The sequence below is a fragment of the Canis lupus genome, chromosome 19 (genome assembly GCF_048164855.1).
Source record: "Canis lupus baileyi chromosome 19, mCanLup2.hap1, whole genome shotgun sequence".
Classification (NCBI taxonomy): Eukaryota; Metazoa; Chordata; class Mammalia; order Carnivora; family Canidae; genus Canis; species Canis lupus.
In genome coordinates, this window is record NC_132856.1 from 42,730,176 (window position 1) to 42,757,271 (window position 27,096).

Consider the following 27,096-nt stretch of genomic DNA (forward strand, 5'->3'; position numbering starts at 1 on the left):
CAGCCATTGGGAGCGGATCACATTTTCCCTGTTTCTGGACCCAGCTCATAGCAAGTCCTTGACCAAGCTAGGATTCCTGTTCCGGCCTCCTGGCTTTGCCTGTGTGACTGGTGGCTTTTTGGTTCCAGGTGGAGGAGACGTCAAGATTGAAAGTCAGAAGTTGAACTTCAAGGAGAAGGCCCAGGCGAAGGTGGGCTCCCTCGATAATGTGGGCCACCTGCCTGCAGGAGGTGCCGTGAAGGTAGTGAGGGGGCAGCAGGGGAGGGAAGGATGGAGGGGGACACAGCCGGGGTGGGGGCGCAGGGTGGGGATGCTGTGCAGCTAGAGTCTGGGTCCCAGCAGCTAGGCACCTGTCACCGCCCCTCAGTATGGTCAGGAGTCCTGTTTCCCCCACACTGTTGTGTTTTCCCTGTGTTCATCATCAGTTCTGAGTGAGGCAGGAGAGGTGAAGAGGTCCCGGCCCAGCTGTCTCTGCCTTGTGTAGCTGGAGACCGTATCTCTCCCGAGAGCCATGGCCTTCCTTACTTTTCTGAGCCCATCTCCCCCATTTCCAAACGGGCTGTGGCCTAGGGCACAGATCCTCCACAGAGTGGGTGGTCTACATGGCACAGTTCTCCCCAGCTACCTCATGAGAGGGCATGTGGGGGTGGGCTCCGTGCTGGGCCTGGGAGCAACGTAGCACCTTTTCAACTGTCAGGCCTGCCCCAGGCTGGCCTCAGGTGGGCAGGGCTTCTCATCCTCAGGACTGGCTGAGCCTCTCCTGCCTTCCCTCCTTCCTTCCCTCCCTCCCTCCTTCCACAGCACCGCAAGACCCTCTGTGTGCCAAAATGCTGTCTATCCTCTGTTCCTTGTCATTGGGTGGAGGCGGGGGGGCGGAACCAATGGGGACCACCTCTTGCAGGCTCCCAAGCAGGAGGAAAGCCTGCAGCTAGCTGCTCAGGGGAAGGTGAGCAAGGGGGAGGGCAAGGAGCAGCTGTGGGGGGCCTTCCCTCCTGCATCTGACGCCCGGTGCAGGCCTAGCCTGGCCCAGCCTCCGTCCCATCTGCTGTCAGCGCTCCCGTTCAAGGCCTGACTGGCTTCTATGAATATTTGGGGTCCTGGTCCTCCTCCGTCACAGGCTCGTGGCTCATGGCTCCGTGCCTTGTGAGGAGCCCGGCCCTAGTCCATCCTCGAGGGGCACTAGCTCGGATGTGTCACTTATCCAAGGCCACATGGCGAGTACCCACAGACCAGGGTTTACACCTGGGTTTTCTGCCCCCAAGTCTTGTGTTCTTTTCTTTTTATTCACATCACCCTCCTTTCTTTATTATTTCTGAAATTGTTTTTCTAATACAGAGGCCCATCTCCTTCACTGTTCTGACTAGAGAGCACTGTAAAGTCTTCATTGTCACCTTTTGGGCATGCTGGGGCCCGGGTGTTCCAGCTCTCTCCAGTGGCCTCCCACTGGCCTTCCCTCTTCTGCTTTTCTCACACTGAGTGTTCGTTGTCTGCCCCCTCCTCCTGGGAAGCCCTGCAAGCCCCGAAGTTCCACTAGGTCACACCTCCCTGGACACCTTCCTCCCTCCCCTGTGTCCCCAGCACAGAAGGAGGCCTCAGTGTCAGGTGGGAGCCGTCTGGGGTTCACTGGGTCGGAGGTGGCAGGCTGCACCCCTCCCAACTGACTTCAAGCTTCCAGAGCTCCCCAGTGGACCTACAGCACCCCTGCTTCCGAGCCAGTTCCAGCCTCAGTGTCTCCTGATTGCTCCCAGGGTTTTTGCTGCCAGTCTGCTGTCACTGCCAGCTGTTTGGTGTCACCCTTACTGAGAAGCCTGTACCTCTCACCTCTCACCTCTCACCTCAGGAAGCTTCGCCCTTCACAGAGGGGTCTCCCAGAGTGTATCACTAGCTAGGCTGCATGCAGGGGGCACAGAGCCTGTGTTCTTCATTTGTGCCAGGCCTCCCGGGAGTGGGGAGCAGGGAGGACCTGGCCCAGATTCTTCAGACCACTGTACCTTAATCCAGTTGGGGGGGGTGGGGAGTAGGGAAGGGGCTGTGTGTAAACCCACCACCACCATCAACCATCCCACCTCCTCCCCGACTGACCCTGCACTGTCTCCCCCACTGTTTCATTGTAGACTGAGGGCGGTGGCAGCGAGGCCCCTCCGTGCCCGGGCCCCCCCGCTGGGGAGGAGCCAGCCATCCCCGAGGCAGCGCCCGAAGCTGGCGCCCCCACTTCAGCCAGTGGCCTCAGTAGCCACCCCACCCTGGCAGGGGGTGGTGACCAAAGGGAGGCCCAGACCTTGGACAGCCAGATCCAGGAGACAAGTAAGTGGCTGGGCTTGGCCTGAGGGCCAGCCGGGGGCCCTGCCACTGGCTGCAAATTGAAACTCCTTTTTTTTTTTTTTTTTTTTGACTAGAGTGTGGCCTAAATTTTAACCAAGCAACCTTTTATTTTCCAGGCATCTAATGATGACATTCTGGTCTCGTCTTCCGTCCCCTGTGTTCCCCCTCTTGTGTCCCTCGTGACCCTCTCCCTTCCCTCCTCCCGTGTCACTGCAGATTGAGACCTACAGGCTGACGTTCCGGGCAAATGCCAGGGCCCGCACCGACCACGGGGCTGACATTGTCTCCCGCCCCCCCCACCTCCCTGGCGGCCCCAGCGCAGGCACCCGGGCTCTTGGCTCCCTGTCCCGGGCTGCTTTCTAGACCCCACATGGCTTGGGTGCTGGGCTGCCCTCCAGGCCCCGTGCCCTTCCCCCACCTCGCTCACCCAGGGCAGCCACAGGCCCACCCCAGACCTCCTCTCCTCCCTGCCCTGGGCCTGGCTCCTCGCTTTCTTCCTGTCCCTTCCTGGCGCACTGCTCCGCACACCAGCTTGGGAGGTGAACGAGGTGGGGAGGCCACCTGGGGGTCTTGTGGGATCTAGGAGAGGGGAACTGGATTCCAACCTCCTCTTTGGGTTTTTCGGACCAAACCCAAGAGACACTGACATAGCTGTCCTCCTCACTGGGCCCACCCGGAGGGAAGAATGGAATTGGATGGCCATGTGGTGGCCAGGTGCGGACTGCATCTCTCAGAACCCGCGAAGCCCCTGCCTCTCCCTTTCATCCCTCGGTGCTGCCCACCGTGCAGGTGGGGCCAAGCGCGTCTCACCCTGCCCCAAGTTAGCTAGGGGTCAGTCCTGCCTGTCCCTGCTGCTTCCCATACCTGCCTAGCTGCTGTCACACTTCTCTTTTCTTGTTTTATCCTTTTTTTTCTTTTTTTTTTTTTAATAACCTAAAAACTGGTAGAGGAGTTTTGCAGGTTGAAGCCATGTCTAAATGAAAGTCCTCAGTAGGTGTTAAAGGAAACAGGGAGGGGAGGTCCTGAAGCCTCCTGCCAGGGGGTCAGGCGTCAGGGGCTGCCCTGGCCTGGGTGGCTGGGGGCCCGGGAGGCGTGGACGGGGCAGGTGAGGTGCAGGGGCTGTGGCCTGATGAGCAGGTGGGGCACACTAGCGGCTGGGCAGAGTGTGGACTGGTTGTTCTGGTATTTTGTGTGTATGCTGCTTTTCTTTTCTAACCAAGAGGCTGGTTTTGGCATCTCTGTCTCATTCCCTGGGATCTAGTGGGAGGTACAAGTTCGGGGCTGGAGAAACAGGGAAGGGCTATGGAGGTCAAAGTCCTCCAGGCTTGCAGGCCTAGGACACCAGAGCCCTCAGTTACCGGTGAGCCCAAGCTGTCCAGAGCTCAACATGGGTGATTGGGAATCAGGTATGGAAATTGAAAAAGGCATGAGATAGGCCATCTCCCCGCCCCTTACAGCCTGACTGGGGATGGGGGAGAGGTGGGGCCAGCCTGTGGAGGAATGTCCCAGCTAGGCCCGCTCTTGGGATGGCTGCAATGATGAGAAATCCCGGGAATTGTATTGACATGAAGATTCTTATTGCACTTGTATTTTTTTTTTTTGTATTAAAGTTTGCATGGTTTCTAATAAAGGATTAAAATGTAACAGTTTGTAGTGAAATGGCCGGGGAGTCTCTGAGGGCTTCTCCTCTGGAAGAGCATTTTCTGCAGTGCAGACTTGCCCCTGAGGCCGCCACCAGCCTTGGCCCCTCGCCCTCCCCGCCATCACTCTGGCTGTCTCTCTCGGAGCCGAGAAGTTAGAGGTCCTTGACCTAGGTTCAGATGGCATCTCCACGGATTGGGAGGTCATCTGGGCCAGTAGGTTCTCCCGCTTCAGAGGTAGCGTTTTCCTTGGGGAGGTTTGACACCACATCCCCAGCTCCCTGAGCACAGACTACAGGGATCTTGTGGACAAAGCGTTCCCCAAGCCAAAGACTGCAGAATGGTTTGTGCCAATGACATCAGGGCAGCACCCATGTTTTGTCAGCAGGAAGAAGCAGTAGACTGTGCAGGGCCTGGAGGTACCTATGCCCTTCTTGTCCCAGTCCCACAGAGGTAGAGGTTGACAGATGGCTCTTAGTCCAAGGGTAGGGGTGAGAGGTGACCCTTACAGAACAGAACACTAAGTGGGCTGGAACAGTCATTGTTGTGAGGGGCTGTCTGGTCCCAGCTCCCCTGTGTCCCCCAAGCCAGAGAAGTGAAGGCTGCCTGCCAGCGAGGAACCAGAGCCCGCGTGCTGTGTACTACCTGCAGCCACTTGGGGGTGCAACGTTTCTGTACTTCCAGTTTGCTTATGGCTCAGCCATTGCCTCTGTCAATCTGTGATTCTGTTGTACCCATTTCAAGAGTAAATAAAGCTCGTGATGTCCCACCACACAGGCCCCGTCCGTATCTTCTGTATATCCTGGCTTGTCTCCACCCCCTAGCTCATCCCCTCTGAGACATCAAGGGACTGATGTGCACCACAATCCTGATGACCCTCTGGGAACTGTGGATGTGACAAAGGGGAGTCCCCACTCGTGACAGGGCTGCCATATAACCCGAGGCTGGTTAAGGCTCAAGTGGCCTTCCTCAGCTGCCTGTAGAACTCCTCCCCTGGTTCCACTTGGAGCTGGGAGGTGGCAGCCAGCTTCAATGAGCACACATCGCGAACCACTGGCCGGGAGAGGGAGGCCCGGGCAAGCCCATGCTCCACACTTGCTGTCCTGGCTTGGAAGCACAGGGCCCACCCCGGGGCGGGCTTTAGGCCCCTTGAGAAGCAGGAGTGTGGGTGCTGGGGCCCCAAGAGAGGAGCCCCCAGCGGAGAGCGATGCTCACAAGGGATAAATAGAACTTTATTTTAAATAAACATTTGCACTCTGTACACAGCCCCAGCAGACATAGGGCTCAGTCATCAGCTGTCTTGCGCACGTCAAAGCTGCCACAGGGCCCACGCAGCAGCTCCGCCAGCAGGGCCAGCAGCTGCCCATGCTCCTGCTGCACGCCAGGTGGCAGAGCGGCCAGCTCGCTGCGCAGGCTCCGCTCCACCATGCGGCCCAGGGCCCGGCGCAGCTCCCTCAGCAGCCGCACGGTGCGGGAGTCGCCCTCCAGCCTCAGCAGGTCGCTGTCACTCAGTGAGATGGTGGCCCGGCGCCCATCATCTGGGAGAGGGAGGAAGAGGCAGCAGAGAGCCAAGTGAGGCCAGCCCCCAAGGATACGGGCTAGCCTCCACGGCAGCAGGGTGGGGAGTGTGCAAGTACCCAGTACCCACCACGGATGTGGACATCTCCGTCGGTCAGCAGCAGCACGGCCAATGGGTGAACCTGGGAGGAGTCCCGGACGAAGACACTGCCATTGGACTTGACAGCCATGAAATACGTCAGCCATCGGCTCCGGAGCCGCGTGGCCTCCCTGGGGAATAGAGGGTGGGGTGAGCCCACCCTTCTGGACCAGGCCAGCCCAGCCACTCCTCTGCGCCCCACCTGCCTCCCACCTGTTAATGGTCGACTTGTGCAGCAAGATGTTGCCTGATTTGGTCCTGTAAGTGACGCTGTTAGGCTTGAACTTGCCCTGCCGGGTCACCTTGCCCTGCCTCACCTATGAGGGTAAAAAGAGATGGGCGGGCTGAGTGAAGAGCTGGGGGTGGAAGGGGGGCTGGGGGCAGCCAGGCCCTCCCTGGAGGCAGCACCTGGATGAGGTTGGGGTAGAGGCCTGCCATGAGCACGCCCTTCACCAGCTCCTCCTCTTCGCTGTACTCGTTGCACTGGGCAGAGGCCAGGGTGCAGTCTGAGGGCTTCCCCACCAGGAAAGCCTCGTAAATGTTCTCTGAGAACTGCTTGATGAGTCCTGGGAAGGTGAAGGCGGGCTAAGCCACAAGGCTGGGGACCCACAAGCTGGGCCTTGGCCCAGTGCGGCAGAGGGCGGTTGGTGGAGGCCGGGGCATCCCACTGACCGTGGATGAAGCGCAGGCTGGGTGCATAGAGCAGGTTCTCTTCCAGATAGTTCTCACGGGAGCTGCGGTCCTGCCAGCGCAGCACCTCCTCCCAGCCGGCTACAGCACGCACAAAGGCCAGGTGGTCACTCCCACTGTCGTGGCTCAACAGTGCCTTCACCTGGGAGGGAGTAGGAGGGGGTGCCAGGGTCACAGGCTGAGAGGGCCAGGGGTAGCTGCTTCAGGACCCAGGGTGGGGGAGGGGCTGGGGCTGACCTTATCCACTTCCGCCCGGTTCTGCAGGCTACTGCTGAAGGGGTCCCGGGTGAGGCAGGAAACAACCACCAGCAGCGGGTGCAGGCAGCGGAAGATGGCGGCCAGCACTATGGCCTTGGCCAGCCGGGGGTCGGTGGAGATGTGGGCCAGGCGCTGCCCCAGGGTGGTCAGGTACTCCCGCTGGTCCAGCACTCCTGCAACAGCTCAGCTGTCAGTCTCCCTTGAGAGCCGACGAGCAGCAGCCCGGCCCTGCCCCGCCCCACTCACCGATCTCCTGGAGCAAGATCACAGCCTCATCCACTGCCTTAATGTTCGGACTGTCCACGGCCTTGGAAAGGAACTCCACCGCCTATAGCAAGAACCAGCCAGACCCACCATGAGCCCCGCATCCCGCCCGTCCCTAACCAAGCCCAGCCCTTGCCCAGCCCCGCCTCTGGCGCACCGTCTTCTCAGGCATGTGGATCTTGGCTTGTAGCACCAGGTTCTCCAGGGGAGTGCGGAGAATCTCCGGCACTTGGAAAGGGACCATTTTCTCCAGCCGGCTCCGTGGGAATAGGTGGTAAGCAAAGCCTGACTGGCAGCGGCCCGCCCGGCCCCGGCGCTGGATCACGTTAGCTCGGGACACCCACACGGTCTCCAGGCAGGACACCTGAGGGAGGGGGCGGGTAAGTGGCCGTGCCGATGCCAACAGGCCTTCCTTGGTGCTCCCCCTCGCTGGCCTTCGCCTCACTCAACCCCTCAACACTCCCCGCCCCCACAACAGGGACACCGAGAGCCCACGAATATGGCCTTCTCCAGACACACAGGGCTGGGCCGAGGCAGATCTGGGCTAGGGGCCACCTCGGAATGTGTAGCTCTTCCCCCAGGGGCCGGCTGGGCTTAGGAGAGGGGTGCCACCTTGGTCTTCAGATCATAGCGCTCCTCTTTGTGCAGACCACTGTCCACCACGTGCACGATGTCATTGACCGTGATCGACGTCTCCGCGATGTTGGTGGCCAAGACAATCTTGCGTACCCCAACTGGCGGCTGCTGGAATATGGCCTTCTGGTCCATCATGGGGATGTTGGAGTGCACTGGTGGGTGGCAAGAACATGCCAGTTATGGGCACTGCTCCTGCTCCCTGTGATGAGCGCACAGGGCAAGGATTTGGACCCCATCTTGATGAAACTGAGGCCCAGATCAAAACTATGCCTGGGAAAGGTGGAAAAGCCAGCACAAGTAGGGCAGCCTGGTCAGAAATCCAGGCACCTTGAGTCCCAACTGGCTGAGTCCCCAGGCCAGAGGGCAGGACTGGTGTCCAGGGGCCGTCACGCCTCACTTGCACCCATGCTCTCACCTGGCAGGATGAGGTACTTGCTCTCGTGCATGCCCAGGGCCTCCTGGAGGCGTTGCTGCACTCCTTTGATCTCCTGCCAACCAGGCAGGAAGCAGAGGATCCCACCTGTAAAGGGGCCCTACAGGCATGAGCTGTCACTCTCGGCAGGTGGAGGTCGGGGGGCAAAGGGCAGAGGGGAAAGCACCCACCTGGTTCCCCTCGGGCATCGATGTGCAGAACCAGATCAGTCACGAGGTCCAAATCCAGTGCACACTCATCCTCAGACTGAGGGGTGGGGTGGGGGTGGGGGGGGAAGAGGCCACAGTCACAGCCCCAGGGCAAGGCACTCAACAAGTCACCCCCAACCCTCATCAAACCCTTGCCCAGAAGCCATGGTTTCCTGTTTCTATCCCAGAAACTGAGGCTTGGCAGCATGAACTCACCCTAGGCCACTGCACCAAAGGGACAGGGAGGAGGGAAACCCAGAAGGGGGCTGGGGGGTGGGGGGGGACAGCGAGCAGGTGCCCTCACCTCGTGGTGCCGATGCCGGTGTGGGTACTGGTGCTTGCCCAGCTTGGCCAGGATGTCCTCCAAGTAGTGCTCCTTGACCGGGTACATGAAGCCCGGCACCTTGATGACAGGGCAGCCACCAAAGTAGCGGGAGAAGCGCTCGTTATCACCTGTGGCACTCATGAGCACCAGCCGCAGGGCTGGGTTGAGCCGCTGCAGGCCCTTGAGCAGAATCAGCAGGAAGTCTGTATTCACGTCCCGCTCGTGGACCTCATCCACGATGACATGGCTCACGCCCTCCAGGCTGGGGTTGCTCTGCAGCTTCCGCAGCAGGATGCCCACGGTGCAGAAGAGCAGGGCCCCGCCACGGGCCGGGGGCTTGCTCTCCAGCCGTACCTGAAAGCCCACATTCCGGCGCAAAGAGGGGCCCAGTTCGTGGCTGACCCGCTGTGCCACGGACACGGCGGAGATGCGGCGTGGCTGAGTGATAATTACATTGCAGCGGGCGCCACGGCCCTCGCTCACATAACGCTCCAGCAGTAGCTGGGGGATGCGTGTGGTCTTTCCGCAGCCCGTGTCCCCAGAGATGACCACCACCGGGTGCTGCTCGATGGCATTGAGGATGGTGTCCCGATGTGGGTCCACAGGGAGCTGGGGAGCCTCCTGCCAGACTGGCCCTCGCCGCCGCCACAGCTCCAGCAAGTTCTGGCTCAGACGTACTTCCTCTGCTTCTGACAGAGGCACGTAGGGCTTGCCTGTAATAGGGTCACTCAGGGGCCCCGAGTCCTTGCCCAAGGGCAAGATGTCATCACTCTGCAGCCGGAGCTCTGGGGAGATCCATGAACTGTCCACAGGGTACTGGGGGATGGGAGAAGGAAGCAAAACGGTGAAAGACAGATACCTTCTTCCTCATTCACTCGTGAGCCCCTCCACACACTTCTCCTGGGCCAGGTGCCGAGGCCCAGCGCGCCAGCAGGGGGACTGCCTCAGGACTCTCTTGGGCGGGATCCCTGGGTGGCGCAGCGGTTTGGCGCCTGCCTTTGGCCCAGGGCGCGATCCTGGAGACCCGGGATCGAATCCCATGTCAGGCTCCCGGTGCATGGAGCCTGCTTCTCCCTCTGCCTATGTCTCTGCCTCTCTCTCTCTCTGTGACTATCATAAATAAAAAATAATTATTAAAAAAAAAAAGGACTCTCTTAGGCAACACTGGGTGGCTCAGGGCAAGGGCACTCCCAGGCTCCAACGTTGGGGAAAACACGTAGCTACTACTGCCTGCTGCACATAGAGGCTTTCAGTCAGAGAAGACGGAGGTGGGCGGGGGGACTAGGAAGGGGTTCTCTTGGTTCTCTTACATGGTTCAGGAAGGTTTCTATCTTTCGGAGGATGGGCTCAGGCACCTGGATGGTACACGGCCGGCGCTGGGTCTCACCCAGCTCACGCAAGGAGGCCAGGTTATACATGGCATGGGTAAGCGGCTCGTTGTTGCGGTCCACCAGGCCCAGGCTCTGCGGAGACACGTACAGCTTGATCTGTCCCTCTGCCTCCCCACAACCGGCCTGGGCAGACTCGCGGCTTGAGAGAAATCATGCAGAGCAACAACCTCTTTCTAGAGATTTTAGTCTTTGGCAGACATTGTACACAGGAAAGTAATTAGGAAGGAAAATATAAATCTCCACCCCTGTCCCGCTATTTAAACTAGTTAAAAACAATTCAAGAAAAACAGTATTTGCCATGTCAAAAACCTGAGTGATACCCCTCAGAAACCTCTCCTTGAGCAACCGGGCCCCCGTAACAGCCAAATCTTGCCTCTATGAATTCCCAGCACGGACCTCCAAGCCAGATGGGCCAGGCCCTTCGTGACCCCATCACCACCTCACAGCACCTCCACTTTCACTGCCTCTCCCAAGCACACCCCACCCCTGCAACCTTTCCAGTCTGGCTGCTACCCCACCCCGTCTCCACATGGCACCCGTTCTACCTGTGACCCCATCATACAAATGTAGGTGCAATTTCTTAGCAATGTCTGTCCACATAACTCGACAGACACTGCCTCTTCTTTCCCTACATGTCCAAAGTCACCCAGGCAGGTGTGGAGAACCGCTCTTTCTTCCCTCATCTTGTGTTCCTGTCCCTGTACTATCAGGATTTTGCTCGCCCTCTCCAGCTCAAACACTCCTTCTTTCAAGAAGACCGCCCACAAGGGGCTGACCTCCAGGGCAAAGACTAGCCCCTGGACCACAGGAGGTGCCAACACAGCCACCCTGCTCCAGGTAAGGCCTCCACCTTTGCCAGGCCTCAGAGTTCACCTGTGGCCCCTGACAGGCGGCCAGCCAGCTGCTCTGAGCTGCTGCCACCTGGGAGCTGGCTCCTTCCAAGTCAGGATTTGCCTATGCTGTGCGGCTCCTGATCACCAGCGCCTGTCTATCAAGCTAAAATTCAGACTTCTGCGAAGTTCCACCAATGAGCCCTAGTTCTGCCCTCCAGAGTCACAGGTACCTGCACCTCTCCCTCTTCTTGTTTAAAAGATTTTATTCATTCATTTATATTCATTTAGAGTGAGAGAGCACACACATGCAAGCGGAGGGAGGCGCAGAGAGACAGAATATCAAGCAGACTCCCAGCTGAGTGCAGAACCCTGACAGGGGCTCCATCTCACGACCCCGAGATCTTGACCTGAGCTGAAACCAAGAGTCGCTTAGCCAACTGTGCCACCCAGATGCCCTGATCCCTCTTCTATCCTCTAGGCTCTTGTTACCTCTTACCATCAACTGTGTCTAAAATGGCGTTCCCAGAGCTAACCACACACCAGATATATCTGACCAGAGCAAAAAGCAGGGCCTCTCCGCCCTCTTGCTCTGCAAACTAAACCTGTACTGATGTGGGTTGATCCCCTACTTCTCAGCAGCCACAGCCATGCTGGCTCCCACTGCTGGGCACAGCCAACCTCCAAAGCCTCTTCAAGGGCACTGCCTTACCTTGGGGTTCATGGAATCTCCAATCTCCATCCCACATAATGCCTTATTCGTTTTATCCACAATGGCCATATAATCCAGATCTTTCTAGACACCCACTCTGCCACTCAGCACAGCCACCACTCCCCACCAGATTTGTGCCATTCACATTAACAGGCATGGCCCCTCCTGGCTTCACCTGGGTTCTGGCAACACCGAAAAGGCTAAGCTCACAGGCAAAGCACCTTCAGAGAGAGAGTGAAGAAATGGAAATGGAAATGGCAGCCCACGGCCTGACAAGCAAGGCCTAGACACCAGATGCTTTTGTGCTCAGGCCAAAGGTCTGCTGTGGTGGATTTCATTTCCTGGAGAACAGGACCGATTCACCAAGGGTAAGGGAGTTCAGAGACCTCCCACACATCACACCAGGGATCCTACCCAACTCACCTTCAATTTCTTGCAGGCCAGGGCTGCCGCCTTATTCTCAGCCTCTGCTTTGCGGCGCCCTTTGGCGACAAAGGTCATGGGACAGGGCCAGAGCAGAGTGAGGGTGGACAACTTGGTCTTGGTGCCCACAGTATGGAACTGCATGAGGTTCTACATGGAAGGCAAGAGAGATGGCTATAGAGAGGCAGTAAATGCAGTTCTCAGAGTGCTGAGGAACCCAGCGATGGAATCAACCCCCATCTCAGCAGGTGCCAAACAATGGCCACGTGAGATTACCACTGGCCAGCAGAAGCAAGCCACAATAGGGCCACAGCTCCCTAGGGCAGGGCTGGCTTCTCTGGCAGTCTGGTGGTTTCACAGCAGAAGACAGACAGTGTCTGGGCCATGCCGCCACCTATCCTCCTGGCCCACTGTGCTCTCAGCACCCTTTGAAGCAAACAGGTATGGTGGCAGCTGTGGGTCATACCTGTCAGTGCGAGCCAAAACCAGGCCCATTCTGGAGGTGCATAAAGGTCTTAGCCCTGGGGCAAACTGTGTTTATGGAAGCCCTAAACCTGGTCACAGACATGACATTCACACCTCAGCAGGACAGCACCTCCCCCACCCTACTCCTGCCAGTTGCCCCTGACCAAACTTGGGTTTCCCGCTCCCACCAGCCCACCCCCAGAGTGCCCTCAGCAACTTCCATTCAGTCCTGGCTGCTTCACCCTCTTCACACTCCAAGGGCCTCAAGGCCCCTGCCTGGCCTAGGTGCAAGCTGAGGGTACAGGTAACCTCAGCCTTCTCACACACTTGTAGCTTCCCTCCTATCTGGTCCCAGGGAGGAGCAGACATAACCAAGCCAGCTCCCCACCCACACACACTTCTAGGAGACCCAACTCACCTTTGCTGTGGAGGATGATGTTGCTATCTGAATCACTTTGGCCAGAAGGTTCTTGGGAAGTGGAAACTGGGTCAGAGCCCTAATAGCACTGTCGTCGTCTGTCATTTCAAAGGAACCCCCCCTGGGAGGACCAAAAGTTCAGATGAAACAGCTCTATCTCTTCATGGGCCAATTTCACCTCAGGCTCTGAGGCCAAGGGCATTAAGACACTGCAGTGGTGCAGCAGGCAGCAAGAGGCATGAAAAAGATGGCAGGCCAGGCATCTTCGCATGGCCTCTGATCCTCTCAGACACACAGCATGATTGATGCTCCCTCCGTTCCCCCCCAAACAGATAACTGAGGGCAGAGGCCCAGGGGCAAGCAGAGCAATGGCTGGGCCTTAGAGGGACCCAAGTGTGACCTGGAGGGAGGGTCCTTGCTGCTGTTTTGCAGAAGCCCAGCCACACAGAGAAGACCACTCTCCCCCAAAACGGCAGACATACCCATATGACTAACGGGACACGCGGGCTGCGAGGCTGGACAGGGGCCCTCCCTCTTCAGAGAAGGCTCTCAGGGAATATCACCCATCCCCGTGTCAAGGTGCAGCCAGCTTTCCTGCATCCCCCACGTCCAGCTGTACCTCGAGTCCCTGAGTGAGGTGTGGGAGTCCTGCTGGGTCATGGACAGGAAGTCGGTGACATCAATGGTCCCCTCCTCCAGCTCTTCCTCCTCATCCTCCTCTTCCTCCCGGCCCAAGGAGCGGGACAGACCCCCAGGTCCCCCTGGCCGGATGCTCTCAGGGTTCAGCTGCCGCCAGGAAGTAGGTGGCATGGTGGGTTCTGGGCGCCACCAGCTGTCAGCCGGAGAGCCAAAGCGATCAGCTAGCACGCGGTATTTGGCTGCATCAAACAGCTCATTTCGGGGACCCAGCAGGCCCCAGCCCTGGAGAGGAAAGGAGTGTTATGAGGATCCATCCTCACACCTCAATCTGCCCAGAACCTGCCCTCTTACACTGTAAGTCCCCTTGCAGGAGCCGTACCTCTCTGTACCTGTCTGCCCACTCCAGCCCCCAGTCCTGAACTGGGCATCAAAAGGGCATTTAAAATATCTAGCTCTGACACATGAAAATGACAAGGTAAACCTTTAAACCTAATAGAAAAAAAAAAAAAAAAACTCCACAGGCAATGGGAAACCTGATGCATTCACAGAGTGATCTAGAAGCTTCAGTGTATATAGCAGTTAGGAGAAATGGAGAGCCCACAACACAAAACAGATTTGTCTCTGGTCTAACCTAAGAATCCTATGCTGAGAACATACTCTGGAAATAACCTGGGATGCTTTTAAAGCTTTTAAAGCCATTTACATAGGGACACCAGGGTGGCTCAGCGGTTCAGTGCCTGCCTTTGGCTCAGGATGTGATCCCGGAGTTCCGGGATCGAGTCCTGCGTCGGGCCTCTGCATGGAGCCTGCTTCTCCTTTCTCTGCCTATGTCTCTGCCTCTTTCTGTATCTCTCATGAATAAATAAAATCTTAAAAAAAATAAAAAGAAAAACATTGTATATAAAATATATTATTTTAAAACGTATTATACCTTCATTCTTTTCTAAAGAATACCAAATAAAATGTGTTGAGTCTCTAGCACACACAATGCAACATGCTGGCTACCCTGAACATCATCAGGAGAGACGAGACCTGGTCCCTGCCTTCAAGAAATTCAAAATCAGTGAGGCAGAACTGAAATGCAGATGACCAGAGTCTAAGGAACCACTGAGAAGCCAGATGAACATCATTAACATAATTCCCATCCAATAATAATTCCCACACTTTAAGTGTGGATAAGTGTGGATAAGTGTAGTAAGTGTGGATAAGCTTCGGGCATTTGACACCTCCCTATAATCTGTAGCTGTGTCCTTTCTTTCTCTTTTCCCAAGGGGAAGATGAAGGACCTGAGAGAATGTGCTTTTGGGAGCTGTGAAGAGTTGACAGGACTATTTTCCTCTGACAGTCAGGAACAACAATTGGGGATGTGAAAAGCAAACACTGTCTTTTCCTTTAGTCTGTCCTGAAGCTAATCTGTATAAGATCTACAATTAGGATACAATATTTTACATACTGAAAAAAGACTGTGCAGTTAACACAAACTTAAAATTTTACCTTAAAAAAAAAAGAGAGAGAAAAGATCTTCAACCTCAGTACTCATTAGGGAAATGCCAATCAAAACCAAGAGACCCCACTTCGCACGATTAAGACAGCTACCAAAAAGTGTTGGTACAGATGCAGAGAAATTGGAACCCTCATGCCCCGCTGGTGGGAATGTAAAACATTACAGCCACCGTGGAAAACAATATGGCAACTTCATTAAAAAAATTAAGAAAAGATCAACCATACAATCCAGCAATTCCACTTCTGGGAATTGAACACAGTGTCCCATAGAGATTATTTATACACTCATGTTTATAGCATTATTCACAAGAGCCAAAAAATGGAAACAACCAAAGCGCCCATCAATGCATGAATGAATACAAAAACAGTGGCACATCCATACAACAGAGTATTACTCAGCTTTAAGAAGGAGGGGAATTCTGGCATAAGCTACATGAATGGACCTTGAAGACACTGTGCTAAGTACAATAAGCCAATGACAAAGAGAGAAATACTGTAGGATTCCACTTAGATGAGGATATGAAGTCTCTAGAGGAGTCGGAGACTCCAGAGGAGTCTGTTTCTCTGAGAAACAGGCAGTAGAATGGTGGCTGCCAGGGGCCGATGGGGAGGGAAATGGGAATGGAGATTTGTTGTTTAATGGGTATGGAGTTTCAGTTTTGCGAGGTGAAGAAGTTCTGGAGACTGGCTGCACAGTGCCTAACACTATGCTTAATACTAGTCAACTATTCACTGAAAGACGGTGAAGATAATAAAATTTACATTTTGTGTAACATCACAATTCAACAAATATATAAATCAAAAAGAGGCTATGAGCAGAGCATAGATAGGAACAGAAGAAGGGCCAGGAAGGAACATGACCACAAACTCGCTACACACAGGCCACCTATGAACATCCAGAGAAGAATGTGTCACCCTCGGTACTACTGACATTTGAATGTCAGCTAATTCTTTGTTCTGGGGGTCTGGCCAGGGCATTGTAGGGCATTTAGAAGCATCCCTGGCATTAGGGCAGTAGCATTCCTTCAGCTGTGGCCAACAAAAACGTCTCCAGATGTTAACCAAACATCCATGGGGGTCAAAATCCACCTCCATCCCCATTGAGATTCCCAGAGGTAGAGCTGCTCTGAAAGATGCAGATTTCTGAGAAATTCAGCAGAGAGGGTGGCTAAACTAGTAAAAGATAAGATTTCCCCAGGGAAAAGGGGATAGAGCACACACAGATGTTATAAGAGGGTGGGAGAGGAAGAAGAGCCTGTGGTGACCCTAACAGGAGGAGAGTGGGGTGTAATCCAGGGGTTGAGGAGAGAGGCTCGAAACATTTGGGTAAAACGAGGCTCAGAAAGGCTGGCCAGCCAAAGTGTTGTTCCAGTCATTCAATAATCACCCAGTGACCACTGCTATCTATTAGGCACTGTGGGGATAAGGCAACCAGCGAGCAGGACAAGGGACACAATAAGCAGAGAAGGCTGTGTCCTCTCTGGCAACCAAGAGGAAGGATCAGGATACTGAAGCATGTACAAAGCCCATAGAAAAGACTCAGAAGAGGAGGGATCTGGAAAGTAAAGGGTGGGAGAGGAGACAGAGAAGAGACACAGAAAGGGGATAGAGACCAGAGAAGGGTGATGTGGGGCCCAGGCTAGGAAGAGGGCCCTTCCTCCTCAAACGCAGGGAAGAGGTGGGGACAGTGAAGGCCTGGGGATTCAGTGGAAGAGAATCTGAAGGAATACTGGGCCCCCAGCTTTGTCCCCACTGGAGCAGAAGTGAACACTGGGGAGCCCTAGCAAGATTCAAGGTTGGCAAAGAGGGATGGACAGAACACTGGTGAGCAACACTGATGGGCTAAATACTGGGTAACCAAGAACCTGAAAGCAGCCCATGCCCAACCACTGGGAAGTAACAGAAGCAACAACTGCTTGTGTCCCAAGTAAGAGACAACTGTGTGGCTGCAGGGAAAACCCACGTGAGGTAACGGGAAAAGAAAAATAGAAACCAAATGGAAGTATATCCATGGTGCCGTACGAAGGGAGTGTTTTTCATAAAGAGCTCTCCTCCATGTCTTCTGAAACCACAAGAGGCAGGTGACTACAGTGGCAAAAAACCAATCCAAACCCAAACACCCAGGTATTCCTTCATTGGCTGCATAACCAGAGAAAAAACACAAGGTGAGAAAGCCAGGTGAATAAAACACCTGTGAACCTCCACCTAGAGGCACTTGGTACCAGAAAGTCCATCAGAGCCCGGGGCCAGGACTTTCCCAGACAGAGGTTGGCCTGGCTTTCTCAAGGGAAGGGTCACCTTGAACAGCTGGCAGGCTGCAGCCGCAGCCTGCCGCTCAGCGTCGATCTTCTTGCTGCCATAGCCTTCTACCTCCACGCTCTTGGGCCACTTTATGTGGAGGGTGACTTTCTGGGGAAGAGAAGAGAGAATCAGGACCCGCGCCTTTCCAGACCGCAGAGTTGCTGCAAATCACACAAGAGGATGAACAGTGCAGCTATGGGCCTGACGGCAGCAGAGCCCAGTGCAGGCAGCACCCCACGCCCATGGCTAACCCCCATGAGGCTCCAACCTTCCCATCCTCAAGCCATTCATCCCACCTCAAGTTGTTTTGCTTCTTCAAAGTGCCATGTTCTAGCCAGAAGGCAAGGTGGGACCCATCTTTATTGTTAAAAATCTTCATTCAGAATGGTTTGCCTGCATGCTTCTGTGGGTCCCAGGACCTATGAGACTCTGGGAACAGGAATCTGTATCAATTCTGACCCTCTGCAGTCCCAGTGATCAACTGGGACCAGAACCAGGGGTCAGCGCACAGGCCTGTCATACCCAAGATGGCACCTCCTCACCTCATCTCTTCTGTGCTCCCTTTCTCTAAATCAGGCTCTTTTTCAGACCTAGCTTTGCACTGAGATTCTCTGCTGACCATTCTCAATTCACAAAACCCACTCTATAGCCTCCCTGACAAAGAAATCTGAGGGAGAAAAAGGCAGCCAGCCTCTTTCCTGAAAGTCACACCAACATGTCTCCCAGCCACCAGTGAGTTACCTTTTTCTTCGGTCCATTTGTGTGCACGTAGACCAGTTTGTCTTTTGCATGTGAGATGCCGAGGGCTCTTCCAATTACACTGTTGAGAAGGTTTTTGGGCTGTGGGAACTCTTTTAATAGGTCCCTAGAAGCTAAGAAAATAAGAACAAAAGCATTATAGTTGCTCTTTTTCTTTTAAAAACTCCATGGGGTGTGTATCAGGACAACCCTGGGCTGGATACTGAGGATGTTGGCTCATGACCCCACACCACCCAGAAGTATCTTGGAAAAGGAGAGAGGCACAGCTTCAGGGCCTACAGGGGATAGTAAACGTGCACAACCAAACCCACTTGCACAACCATTTCCTGAAGAAGGACCAGTGAGCCACACACCACAGAGGAAAACAGCCAGCAACCTCCTCCCCATAAGCTCCTGATTTAATACATCAGCTACAAAAGCCTAGATGGCAACAAACCCCCGTGTCTGAGGTCTGAAAGAAGGTACCGAACAAAAGGAAAAACAAAAAACAAAAACAAACAAAACTCACCACACACACAAACTAGAAATTGAGACAATGCAAGGCCCCTCATATAATGAAAGACACAAACGGGAGGGTTGGTCCCAAAGTCTGAATACCAGGCCCTAACCCTCAACTGCACCTCAGCATCCTGCAAAAGGCCTCTTGGAGCCAGATTAAACATAGGGACATTGATCGGGGATCTCCATAGCTGAGACAGACATAAGCTATCCCTCCCCCAACTTCACTGGAGTCAAGTGGAGGCAGGATGCATTAGACACCAGAAGTACCTCACTTTTTTTGACTTGTACTTTGGATCAATCCCAAAGTATAAATGGGTGAGACGTCCAACTAGAGGCAGCTTATGCCAGACACAAGGCTCAGCCAGGCCGGGAAGAAGGCTGGGACCAGCTAAAAACAGAAGTAAGGGCCCCAAAGCACCAAAGCGGCCCTTCAAGAGATGCAGGGTCAGACACTGGCAGAGGAGATGGGAAGCCTTTTCATTCTGCACCCACAGCCTCTGGTGTTATATCTGGTTTCAAACCAGTTCCATAAAGCAAAACTTTGTACACCTGTACCCATTAGTCATAAATCAGCCAGGGAGATTTTTCACCAAAGGCCACCCTGATCCTCATGGGGCCCCTAAGAATGGTGGTGATGTTGGGAAGCCTCTGTATTTGGACAAAGCTCCTCCAGGAGCTGATGTAACCCTAATCCTGGATTGAGACCGTTTTCCTTGGCGCAGATGACGGTGTCAACTGGCTAAGAGGGAGGCTTCTCCCAGACTCTGGCTCCCTCTAAAGAACTCATAAAGCAACTCAGATTCAAGCAGTTAAGACTCAAAGGGGTTCCCACAAAGGGACCCAAACTGAAGGAGGCCACCAGAGCCCCCAGGCACAACAAGAGTTGTGCGCTGGTCCCCCTCCGGCTCTACAGGGCAGGTTAGTCTGTGTCCATCGTCTAGGCAGGGACGCAGGGACGCGCTCACCGGTGTCATTCCCTGCGCTACTCGGGAGACCCAACGCTGGGACCCCGCGTCCACCTCAAAGACGGAAGTGCCAAGCGCCCCTGGGGAGGGTGTGCTTACCCCGATCTCTAACGACCCCATTAGGGCGGGAGGTGGGGTCTCCCGGTCTCCCGCACGCCCGCCACGTCCCGCGCCTCTCACCTACTCTTGCCTGGTGCGGGCGCTCCGGGCCCCCAAAGTCCGCGGCCGCGGTCCACTGGGCCTGTGCCGCCCCGAGCCTCACGAGGGCAGCGCCGCGGCCCGCCAGGCCCGCCCCCGGCCCGCGCCCCGGCCCTCACCGTTCACCATGCTTCCGTCGCCGTCCCCGGGGCCGCCAGGGGCCACCCCTGCCTCCGCCTCGGCGGCGTCCTTCGTGTGATCGGGGTGGGCGCAGCCTGACGAGAAGCCGCGCGAGCGTCCCTGTCGCCCGGCGGCGCGGGGGCCCGGCGGTCGAAGGCGCGGAGAGACGCCGGCCGCCAGCGCCATGAGCCTCCTGGCGGCCGCCATCGCGCTCCCGCCGGCCCCCGCGGGCCCGGAGCGGGGCAGGGACGGGGCGGGAGGGCGGCAGCAGCGGCCCGCGCGCCCCCTGGCGGCCGGGAGGTCCGGGGCGGGGCCACCGAGGCGGGGCGGGCCGGGCCGGGCGCTCGTCTCACTCAGCTGGGGGCCCCTTTCGCTCTGCGCTTGTCACCTGCTGGGCAGCCTGGGGCGGCTGGCACCCAGCTGAAGTCACTGTCCCGCCAAAGCCCAACCCACAGACTCGTTGCCTGAATCGGGGGCGGAAGACGGAAGGGGGCTCTGGGAAAGTTCAGGCCTGAGCTCAACGTCCATCCAAGGAGATGAACTCCGGGTTCCCTCGAGGTCCCACCCACTGCTCATAAATGCCTTTCACGTGCCCTGGCAAATTGGTTACCCTCCAGACCCAAGAGGGAGGATGGCCGCTAAACCAGGGCACCCCCATCTCATTTAATGGCTTACAGTGTAAACCCGATGAAGAATCCAGATCCAGGACAGGGAAGATCTGAACATAAGCAGACCACTTTTAATTCCAGGGCTGGAGTCAAAGGTGAAAAATACCAGACTTGGATAAAGGGCCCAAGAACTGAGCTGGTCCAGCAGTGTGAGTCTGGAGCTGCTGTTCCTTACTTGTTTGAAAGCCAAATGGTATTCTATTTCCAAAGTACTATGTCTGGGTTCTAGCCAGGCTCATTCCCCTTCTGCCTTGTTCCCCTTCTGCCTCGTAGGGCACTGAACAGAGATTTGGCTCAGCTGGGAATCACACTGAGTCTGCATGTTGGGGCAGTGACAGCAAGGGGCTTGGTTAGAGGTTGGCAGCGCAGCTGGAAATAAGCCTGGAGGGAGGGTTTTGTTTGTGTGTTTAATAATTCTAGATCTGACTCTGATGACTCCCGGTGAGCTTGTTAAAACATTGCTAGGAGCCACCCCCAAGTTTCTTATTCATTAGGTCTGGAGGGGGGCCCAGGAATCTGCATTTTTAACAAGTTCCCAAATGATAATGAGACTGCTGGTCTGGGACAACATTCTGAGAACTGCTGGCTTAAGGGCAAGAACATGGGATATGAGTCCTAATACTTGGGCTTAGTCCAAGCTCTGCCACTTGGCAGCTGTGAACCTTGGGCAAATTCATCAATTAGGAAACTGAGGACACATTCGCTCTACTCATTTGGTGTGGCTATAATAAGGATAAAATGGGAATGTCTGGAAGGCGGCTCTGCAGAGTGCTATTAGAGAAGCGCCTCCGCTGAGGTCTGAGACAACAGGGGACAGAGCCGGACAAGTAAGTCCCTTAGAGACAGAGCCAGGGCAGGAAGGGGCAGCTTCAACTTCCACTCCTCTAGTCCCTTCTCAATAGGCTCTTAGCAGGAAAGAAGCAAAAGGAAAGGTGACCTTGGCGTCAGTGGTCTAACCTCACAAGGGGACACCACCATCCATATCTAACACCCCTATCCAAATCATCCACGCTGGGATGGGAAGACCCTTGGGGCAGAATATGATTACATAATGGCTTTGACTTTGGCCAAGTGTCCCTTTAATTTGCCAAAAGCCAAGGCATCCACCAGCTTCAGGGTAATTTTCAAGGACTGTTAGCAACCCAAATTCCCTCAAAAGAATCTAGAAGCTTACCAAGCCTGATAATGGCATTAGGGGCTGAGGCCAAATTTTGAAAACAGTGGTGTCTGAAGGCTGAAGGAGACAAAAGCCTAGACAGAAAGACCCCACCCCCTTGGCAACCAGGGCCTGGGTCCATCATGGCGCTTCAGCAAGCCCTCAGTACAGCACTCTGTTCTGACAGCCACATGCTCAGGCTAAGGCTGGAATGCTATGATTTCTTGGATCTGCTCCCAAAGGGGCCAAAGTGTAGGGATAGATACAAATCAAGACTACCCATGAGCTGTTAGCTATTCAAGCAGAGTGACAGGTACTTGGGGTTCACTATACTATTTTCTCTATTTTAGAAAACATATTTTAATAGATATTTGAAATTTTAGGTTTTAAAAAAAGCATCATGTGACACCAACCAACTAGTTGGTTCTCAGGGAGCTCCTTGACCCCGTTTCCTATTTCATTTATTTCATATGGACTCTAACAGCTAATATCACCTTGAGCAAATATTTCACTTCCACAAACCTCACTGCCTTTTATAAAGTGAGGGCAACTCTTACACCAGGTCTTAAAAACCTTCTGGTTTTGTGATCTTCTCCCCATTGGTCTAGAGCAGGGGTTGCCAAACTATAGCCCACAGACTAAATCCACCCACTGCCTGTTTTTATCAATAAAGTTTTATTGGAATATAGCCATGTTCATTGTTTATGTATTATCTATTACTGCTTTCACACTATAATGTGAGTTAAGGAGCTGCAAAAGAAACCACATGGCCCACTAAGCCTAGAATAAATATTTTCTGACCCTTAAAGTTTGACGACCCCAGCCTTAAAGAATTTTGAAGAAAGGTAGAAGGGCTCAGGTATGCCCTCTTCCTTTCCACCAACATTAAAGACTTCTCCTCCACTCTCCATTTTTTGGAGGGAGAAAGTTGACTCTTTTGCCTGTGAGAACAAAGAAACTTTTGAAAAAAAAGAAATTGTTACTGGCTCAGGGATCTCTCCGTTCATTTCTGAATCAAGCATGACATCTGATGCTAAATGTGCTAAACAACATCTGGTAGTGTGGAATTAACGTGCAAAGGACCTGCAGAATACACAGGAGGATGTTTTAGGACTCTAATCTTTAGAGGCCTCAGGAAAAAGCAACAAGAGGATGTCTAAGACAGTCCAGACTATGGGCAAACCGGAGAACTTCTGGGGGGGCAGGGAGAAGGAGCATCTCAGTTGACATTCTGTCAATGTACTCAACCACAGTTATATTTTATGGATGGCCAAAGTGGCAAGAAACGATCCACTTGGCTGGCAACAAGAAAGGTGAAGGGAGCTATAGGAGCCAGATGGACACCCTGACCGTCCTACCCATCCTCATGGCTTTTCTGTCCACATATGTAAAGCCACAGGGTCCTTGTAAGTAAACCACCATACCAAGAAGAGGGGACACATCTATATGAGGAAATGACAGGAAGCACTAGTCCTGTGGCCCCCAGATACTGCCAGAAGGGGTGTTATCCCATGTTGCTTTCCAGTGCTCTACGTCTTAAATCAGAGTAGGTGGGAAAGATTGACAAAAGAGGCTCTCAATTTCTTCACCCTTTACCAAGGAGGCCTTGGTAAGAGGTTGGCAGTACAGTGAGAGTACACTGGTAAAGAAGGTAAGTTTTTTCCAATTCCAAATCTGACTCTGATGGGCACTGTAACCTATTCAAGTGGCCACCATTTTCTAAGCACCGTTTTCCTGTCTGAACAGCAGAGACTGTTTCTGCCACACACTTCCTTCTAAAGGCAGAGGCACCAGTGAAGCCAGTAGGGAATCAGAAAGCATGGCAGAAAGGCCCAACAGTCATGTGTAGACTAAAAAGTCTGTTGCTTCTGGGATGAAGAAATGGAGGCAAGAACCCTTTTTAGGTTGAGACAGAAAGAGAGAGAGGAGGCAAAGATGCATACACCCATGGATGCTTTCTGGAGGCACAGCTGTGAGGAGACAATCAGGCTCAGGGGCGGCTGTGCACCTCCGGGGAAGACAGTGCAGGGACTGTTCCCCACCAGGAGCAGCTGCCCCCCACGTACAGCAGCCTTCTCCTCTGCCTGTGCTCAAGGAGGCACTGCCTAGCCGTGCTGCCTGGTTCATCCCACCTAACCATCTTTAAGCTTAGCCAAAGCACATCTGACACTCTCAGAGCCACTCACCTGCCATGTTGGAAATGTTAACGTTCAGCCTTTTCGAGTTACAGGGCATTTTAAGAAAGAAAAAAAAAAGGGCAATCAACTCTTGTTTTGGCAACGGTAGGGGGTTGGCATTTCTTTAACACCTAAGTCAAATAGTCAGAGGGAAGTATTTCTGTCTATGCTGCTATATGGAGTCAGGGCCACTGCAGCAGGAGGGCATCACATGTGGAAACTCCAGGGGAACAGGGCAGCCTCATGGGCTGCAGAAACTGAGGTGCTCCATGCTCCCCAACCCTTCCTGAGCTCTTGACCTTCAAAGCACTTTACAGACAGAACCTAAAGTGGAAATGCTATCTCCACACGAGGCAGAGACTCTATGACCTAAAATAGTTTTCTTCCTCCAGGCAACTGGCGTCAGGGTGTGAACAAGCAGCCAAGGGGCAGAGAGGGGCAGCTGTCAGGATAAGCAAGAAGCTACCAGGAGCACTGGTCTTAGCAGAGCTGGAGAAGATCTAAGTCTGAGGGAGGAGAGGAGACACTCACAGGCAGAGACGCTTCCCAGGTCCCACTACCGGCCCCATCCCTGGGTACCAGTGCACCTGAGGTGAGCTGTTGCCTGTCTGGGTGCTCTGACATCCTCCCTAATCAGGAGAGCCTACCCTGCCGAATGGACTAAGAAACAGATTTTAATGTCAGTAAAGTGCTTTGAGGAGCTGGGAGGAGATGAGGAGGAGATCTGCCTGGCATCCCCATAGCCTCCAAGATGGAGGACACTGGGCCTGGTTAGGGCTCTCCGTTCTGGCCCTGCCACAAGTGCCTGTGCTTTCTGAATGACTTGAGCCAGGGACTGCCTAGAAGATCCAAGCCCTGCAGATTCTTCACACTAAGGCTGAACACTCAGACTGAGCCTGGGCTTTATGCCTGGTCACACAAGAGACCACAGGGTCTAAGCTAGGTGGCCAAGGACCATAAAATAACCCAGACCTTTCCAAATGATCTCTCCCTGAGGGTTCCAACAGCTCCACTAGCCCCACTCCTCCTCACTTGTTTTCCAGAGGACCGTGACCCTGGCACCCGGGCTCCCACTGCCACCCGCCTCCCCACAAACCCTGGACCAAGCTGATGCTGGAGGCAAAGGCTCCTCCCTTACCTCGAGAGATGGTCCCTCCAGGGGCAGGGTTGACACACATGGGTGGAAGGCGGGGTGGGGGAAGTTTGCACTGACGCTGCCTGTGCTGGGCCCGATCTGGGGAAAGAGAGAGGGCATCAAGGTGACATGTTCTCACTCCTCACAGTTACAGACCCCTGGACTGACTCACCTCAGAGCCTCTGTGAGGAGCTCTGGGCACGGGACTGCTGGATGGTATGTGAAGCCAGTCACAGGGTCTGAGAAACAGTGCCACCAATTCCACACAGAAAGAAGGCAATGGTCTTCTGTAGAGATGTGATATGTGATAACTTTGTAGAGATCCCTTCCTCTCAAAAAAGCCCCCAAACTCTCCCTGTTCCCTGAGCCACCTTGTGTGAGCTGAACAACCATCCCATTTCCTCCTCTAGAGCTGCAAGTTGTGAGGATGAAACAAGAAAACAGCTGAAAACTGAAAAGCCATGGTACCGTGTAATCCCCCTTATCTGTCTTCCACTTATGGTAGCTAACCTTGTGTCTGCTGTTGGTTCCTGGATGGCCATTTTAGCAACCAGGTCTCAAATTACTCTTTACTTCTAAGAAATGGGCAAGAAAGGACCAAATGACTATGGAGGTCCTCCCTAAGCCCAGACCAGACCCACACTTACCAGCCTTTTCTCTCTTTATAAAAGTTAATGATTTGCCATTCCAAATACTTCCACTCATTTAAAGATTAAATACTACTCATCAGTGACCTATACTTTTTTTTTTTTTTTAAAGATTTATTTATTTATTCATTCAGAGAGAGAGAGAGAGAGAGAGACAGGCAAAGGGAGAAGCGGGCTCCATGCAGGGAGCCGGACGCAGGACTCAATCCCCTGTCTCCAGGATCACGCCCTGGGCTGCAGGCGGCGCTAAACCGCTGCGCCACCAGGGCTGCCCCCATATTTTTTTAAGATTTATTTATTTATTTATTTATTTATTTATTTATTTATTTATTTATTTATTTATGATAGACAGGGGCGGGGGGGGGGGCAGAGACACAGGCAGAGGGAGAAGCAGGCTCCATACTGGGAGCCCGACGCGGGACTCGATCCCGGGACTCCAGGATCGTGCGCCTGGGCCAAAGGCAGGCGCTAAACCACTGAGCCACCCAGGGATCACCCTAAAGTACTTTTTTAAAGAAGTTCCCAAAACTTTGATATTCATGAACATCACTGTTGCACAGGAAGGTGGGAATGTATAGGTAAATAAGGTTTCACATGTTTACCACCATCTACATGGTGAAGACACCACTGAATCACTGGGTCTGGGGTAAAAGGTACATGAGCATCCTGCTCTCTTTGCTCCACTGGTTTCAATACGATAAATGGGGCAGGAGAGGAGTAGGCAGAGACAGCCACACACACACTACACACTTGAGCAGCAGTTTGCTCTGCTACCATGATGTCCATTTCCGTAATGCAAGATGGCTCATATACAATTGGTACATAAGGGAATGGTATCAGGAAAACATGAGAACCGTCAGTTCAAATGTGATTTCTCTAAGGCAAAGGAACTGGAACAGCAAAGGTAGATTTATAATTTTCAGCAAGAAAACAAAAGACTCTTCCAGATATGTGTGTGTATACACACACACACACACACACACACACGCGTTTTTTTAAGAGAGAGAGTGCGCACATGAGCACAGGAGAACAGGGATGGGAGGGGCAGAGGGAGAGAGAGAAAAAAAAAAGAGAGAATCTTAAGCAGGCTCCATGCTCAGCACAGAGGCTGATGTGGGGCTCAATCTCATGACCCTGAGGTCATGACCTGAGCTGAAATGAAGAGTAGGACGCTTAACCCACTGAGCCACCCAGGTGCCCCTCAATTATACTTTTTAAAAATTAAAATTGAGTGCCTGTAGGGAATCAAGGTGATAGATACATGGATGTTCACTATACAATTTCTTCAACATTTCAGTAGTTTTGAAAATTTCTATAATAAAATGTTGGGGGGAAACGCAAGTAGCTACAGTGAGGTTCCCCTCCCCCACAGTGCCAGCTGCACACACGCCTTACTGGCAGCCCCACGGCTCAGAGCCCCACTGCCACCCGCACGGCCTCAGCACTGCCAGCTTTGCTCCCGAACACACACTCTGTACATTTTTAGCACTGTACTGCGCTGCTTGCCTTGGCTGTCCACGGCATATTCCCAGGCCCCAGTGACTGCTATTGTCACACTCTGGCCATAAAGTTGCACTCTACTGCCTCGGCTCTGTTTCTCCCACAAGCCCTCGTATGACATTAGAGGTGTGTGATTTTGCAGATAACACATACAGTGTTGTAGCAGAAATACTTG

The 27,096-nt window shown here is 53.9% G+C and overlaps 2 protein-coding genes across 43 annotated transcripts in view; one reads left to right on the plus strand and one right to left on the minus strand.

Moving 5' to 3' along the window:
* MAP4 (microtubule associated protein 4) overlaps positions 1-4,734 on the plus strand; it is a 204,522-nt gene extending 199,788 nt beyond the window's left edge. For 27 of the 36 annotated variants that reach the window (XM_072786384.1, XM_072786386.1, XM_072786370.1 and 24 more), the window contains 3 exons: positions 129-241; positions 2,115-2,304; positions 2,439-4,734. In XM_072786384.1, coding sequence (XP_072642485.1) covers positions 129-241; positions 2,115-2,304; positions 2,439-2,446 — 311 coding nt within the window. In that variant the 3' untranslated portion in view covers positions 2,447-4,734. Of the gene's footprint in view, positions 1-128; positions 242-2,114 lie in introns of all 36 variants that reach the window. The other 9 variants (XM_072786372.1, XM_072786367.1, XM_072786375.1 and 6 more) reach the window with 3 other exon arrangements.
* A 439-nt stretch (positions 4,735-5,173) lies between these two features.
* Positions 5,174-27,096, minus strand: part of DHX30 (DExH-box helicase 30) — a 29,404-nt gene continuing 7,481 nt past the window's right edge. For 3 of the 7 annotated variants that reach the window (XM_072786410.1, XM_072786406.1, XM_072786404.1), the window contains 20 exons: positions 24,778-24,873; positions 23,649-23,677; positions 17,837-17,967; positions 17,093-17,203; positions 13,272-13,573; positions 12,653-12,773; positions 11,770-11,919; positions 9,724-9,876; positions 8,393-9,229; positions 8,071-8,146; positions 7,883-7,987; positions 7,444-7,619; positions 6,989-7,195; positions 6,814-6,895; positions 6,547-6,740; positions 6,292-6,451; positions 6,028-6,185; positions 5,833-5,936; positions 5,611-5,750; positions 5,174-5,500 (listed from right to left, as the gene is read on the minus strand). In XM_072786410.1, coding sequence (XP_072642511.1) covers positions 5,247-5,500; positions 5,611-5,750; positions 5,833-5,936; positions 6,028-6,185; positions 6,292-6,451; positions 6,547-6,740; positions 6,814-6,895; positions 6,989-7,195; positions 7,444-7,619; positions 7,883-7,987; positions 8,071-8,146; positions 8,393-9,229; positions 9,724-9,876; positions 11,770-11,919; positions 12,653-12,773; positions 13,272-13,573; positions 17,093-17,203; positions 17,837-17,967; positions 23,649-23,655 — 3,468 coding nt within the window. In that variant the 5' untranslated portion in view covers positions 23,656-23,677; positions 24,778-24,873 and the 3' untranslated portion in view covers positions 5,174-5,246. Of the gene's footprint in view, positions 5,501-5,610; positions 5,751-5,832; positions 5,937-6,027; positions 6,186-6,291; positions 6,452-6,546; positions 6,741-6,813; positions 6,896-6,988; positions 7,196-7,443; positions 7,620-7,882; positions 7,988-8,070; positions 8,147-8,392; positions 9,230-9,723; positions 9,877-11,769; positions 11,920-12,652; positions 12,774-13,271; positions 13,574-17,092; positions 17,204-17,836; positions 17,968-19,637; positions 19,861-23,648; positions 23,678-24,777; positions 24,874-27,096 lie in introns of those variants that run through there. The other 4 variants (XM_072786407.1, XM_072786408.1, XM_072786405.1 and 1 more) reach the window with 3 other exon arrangements.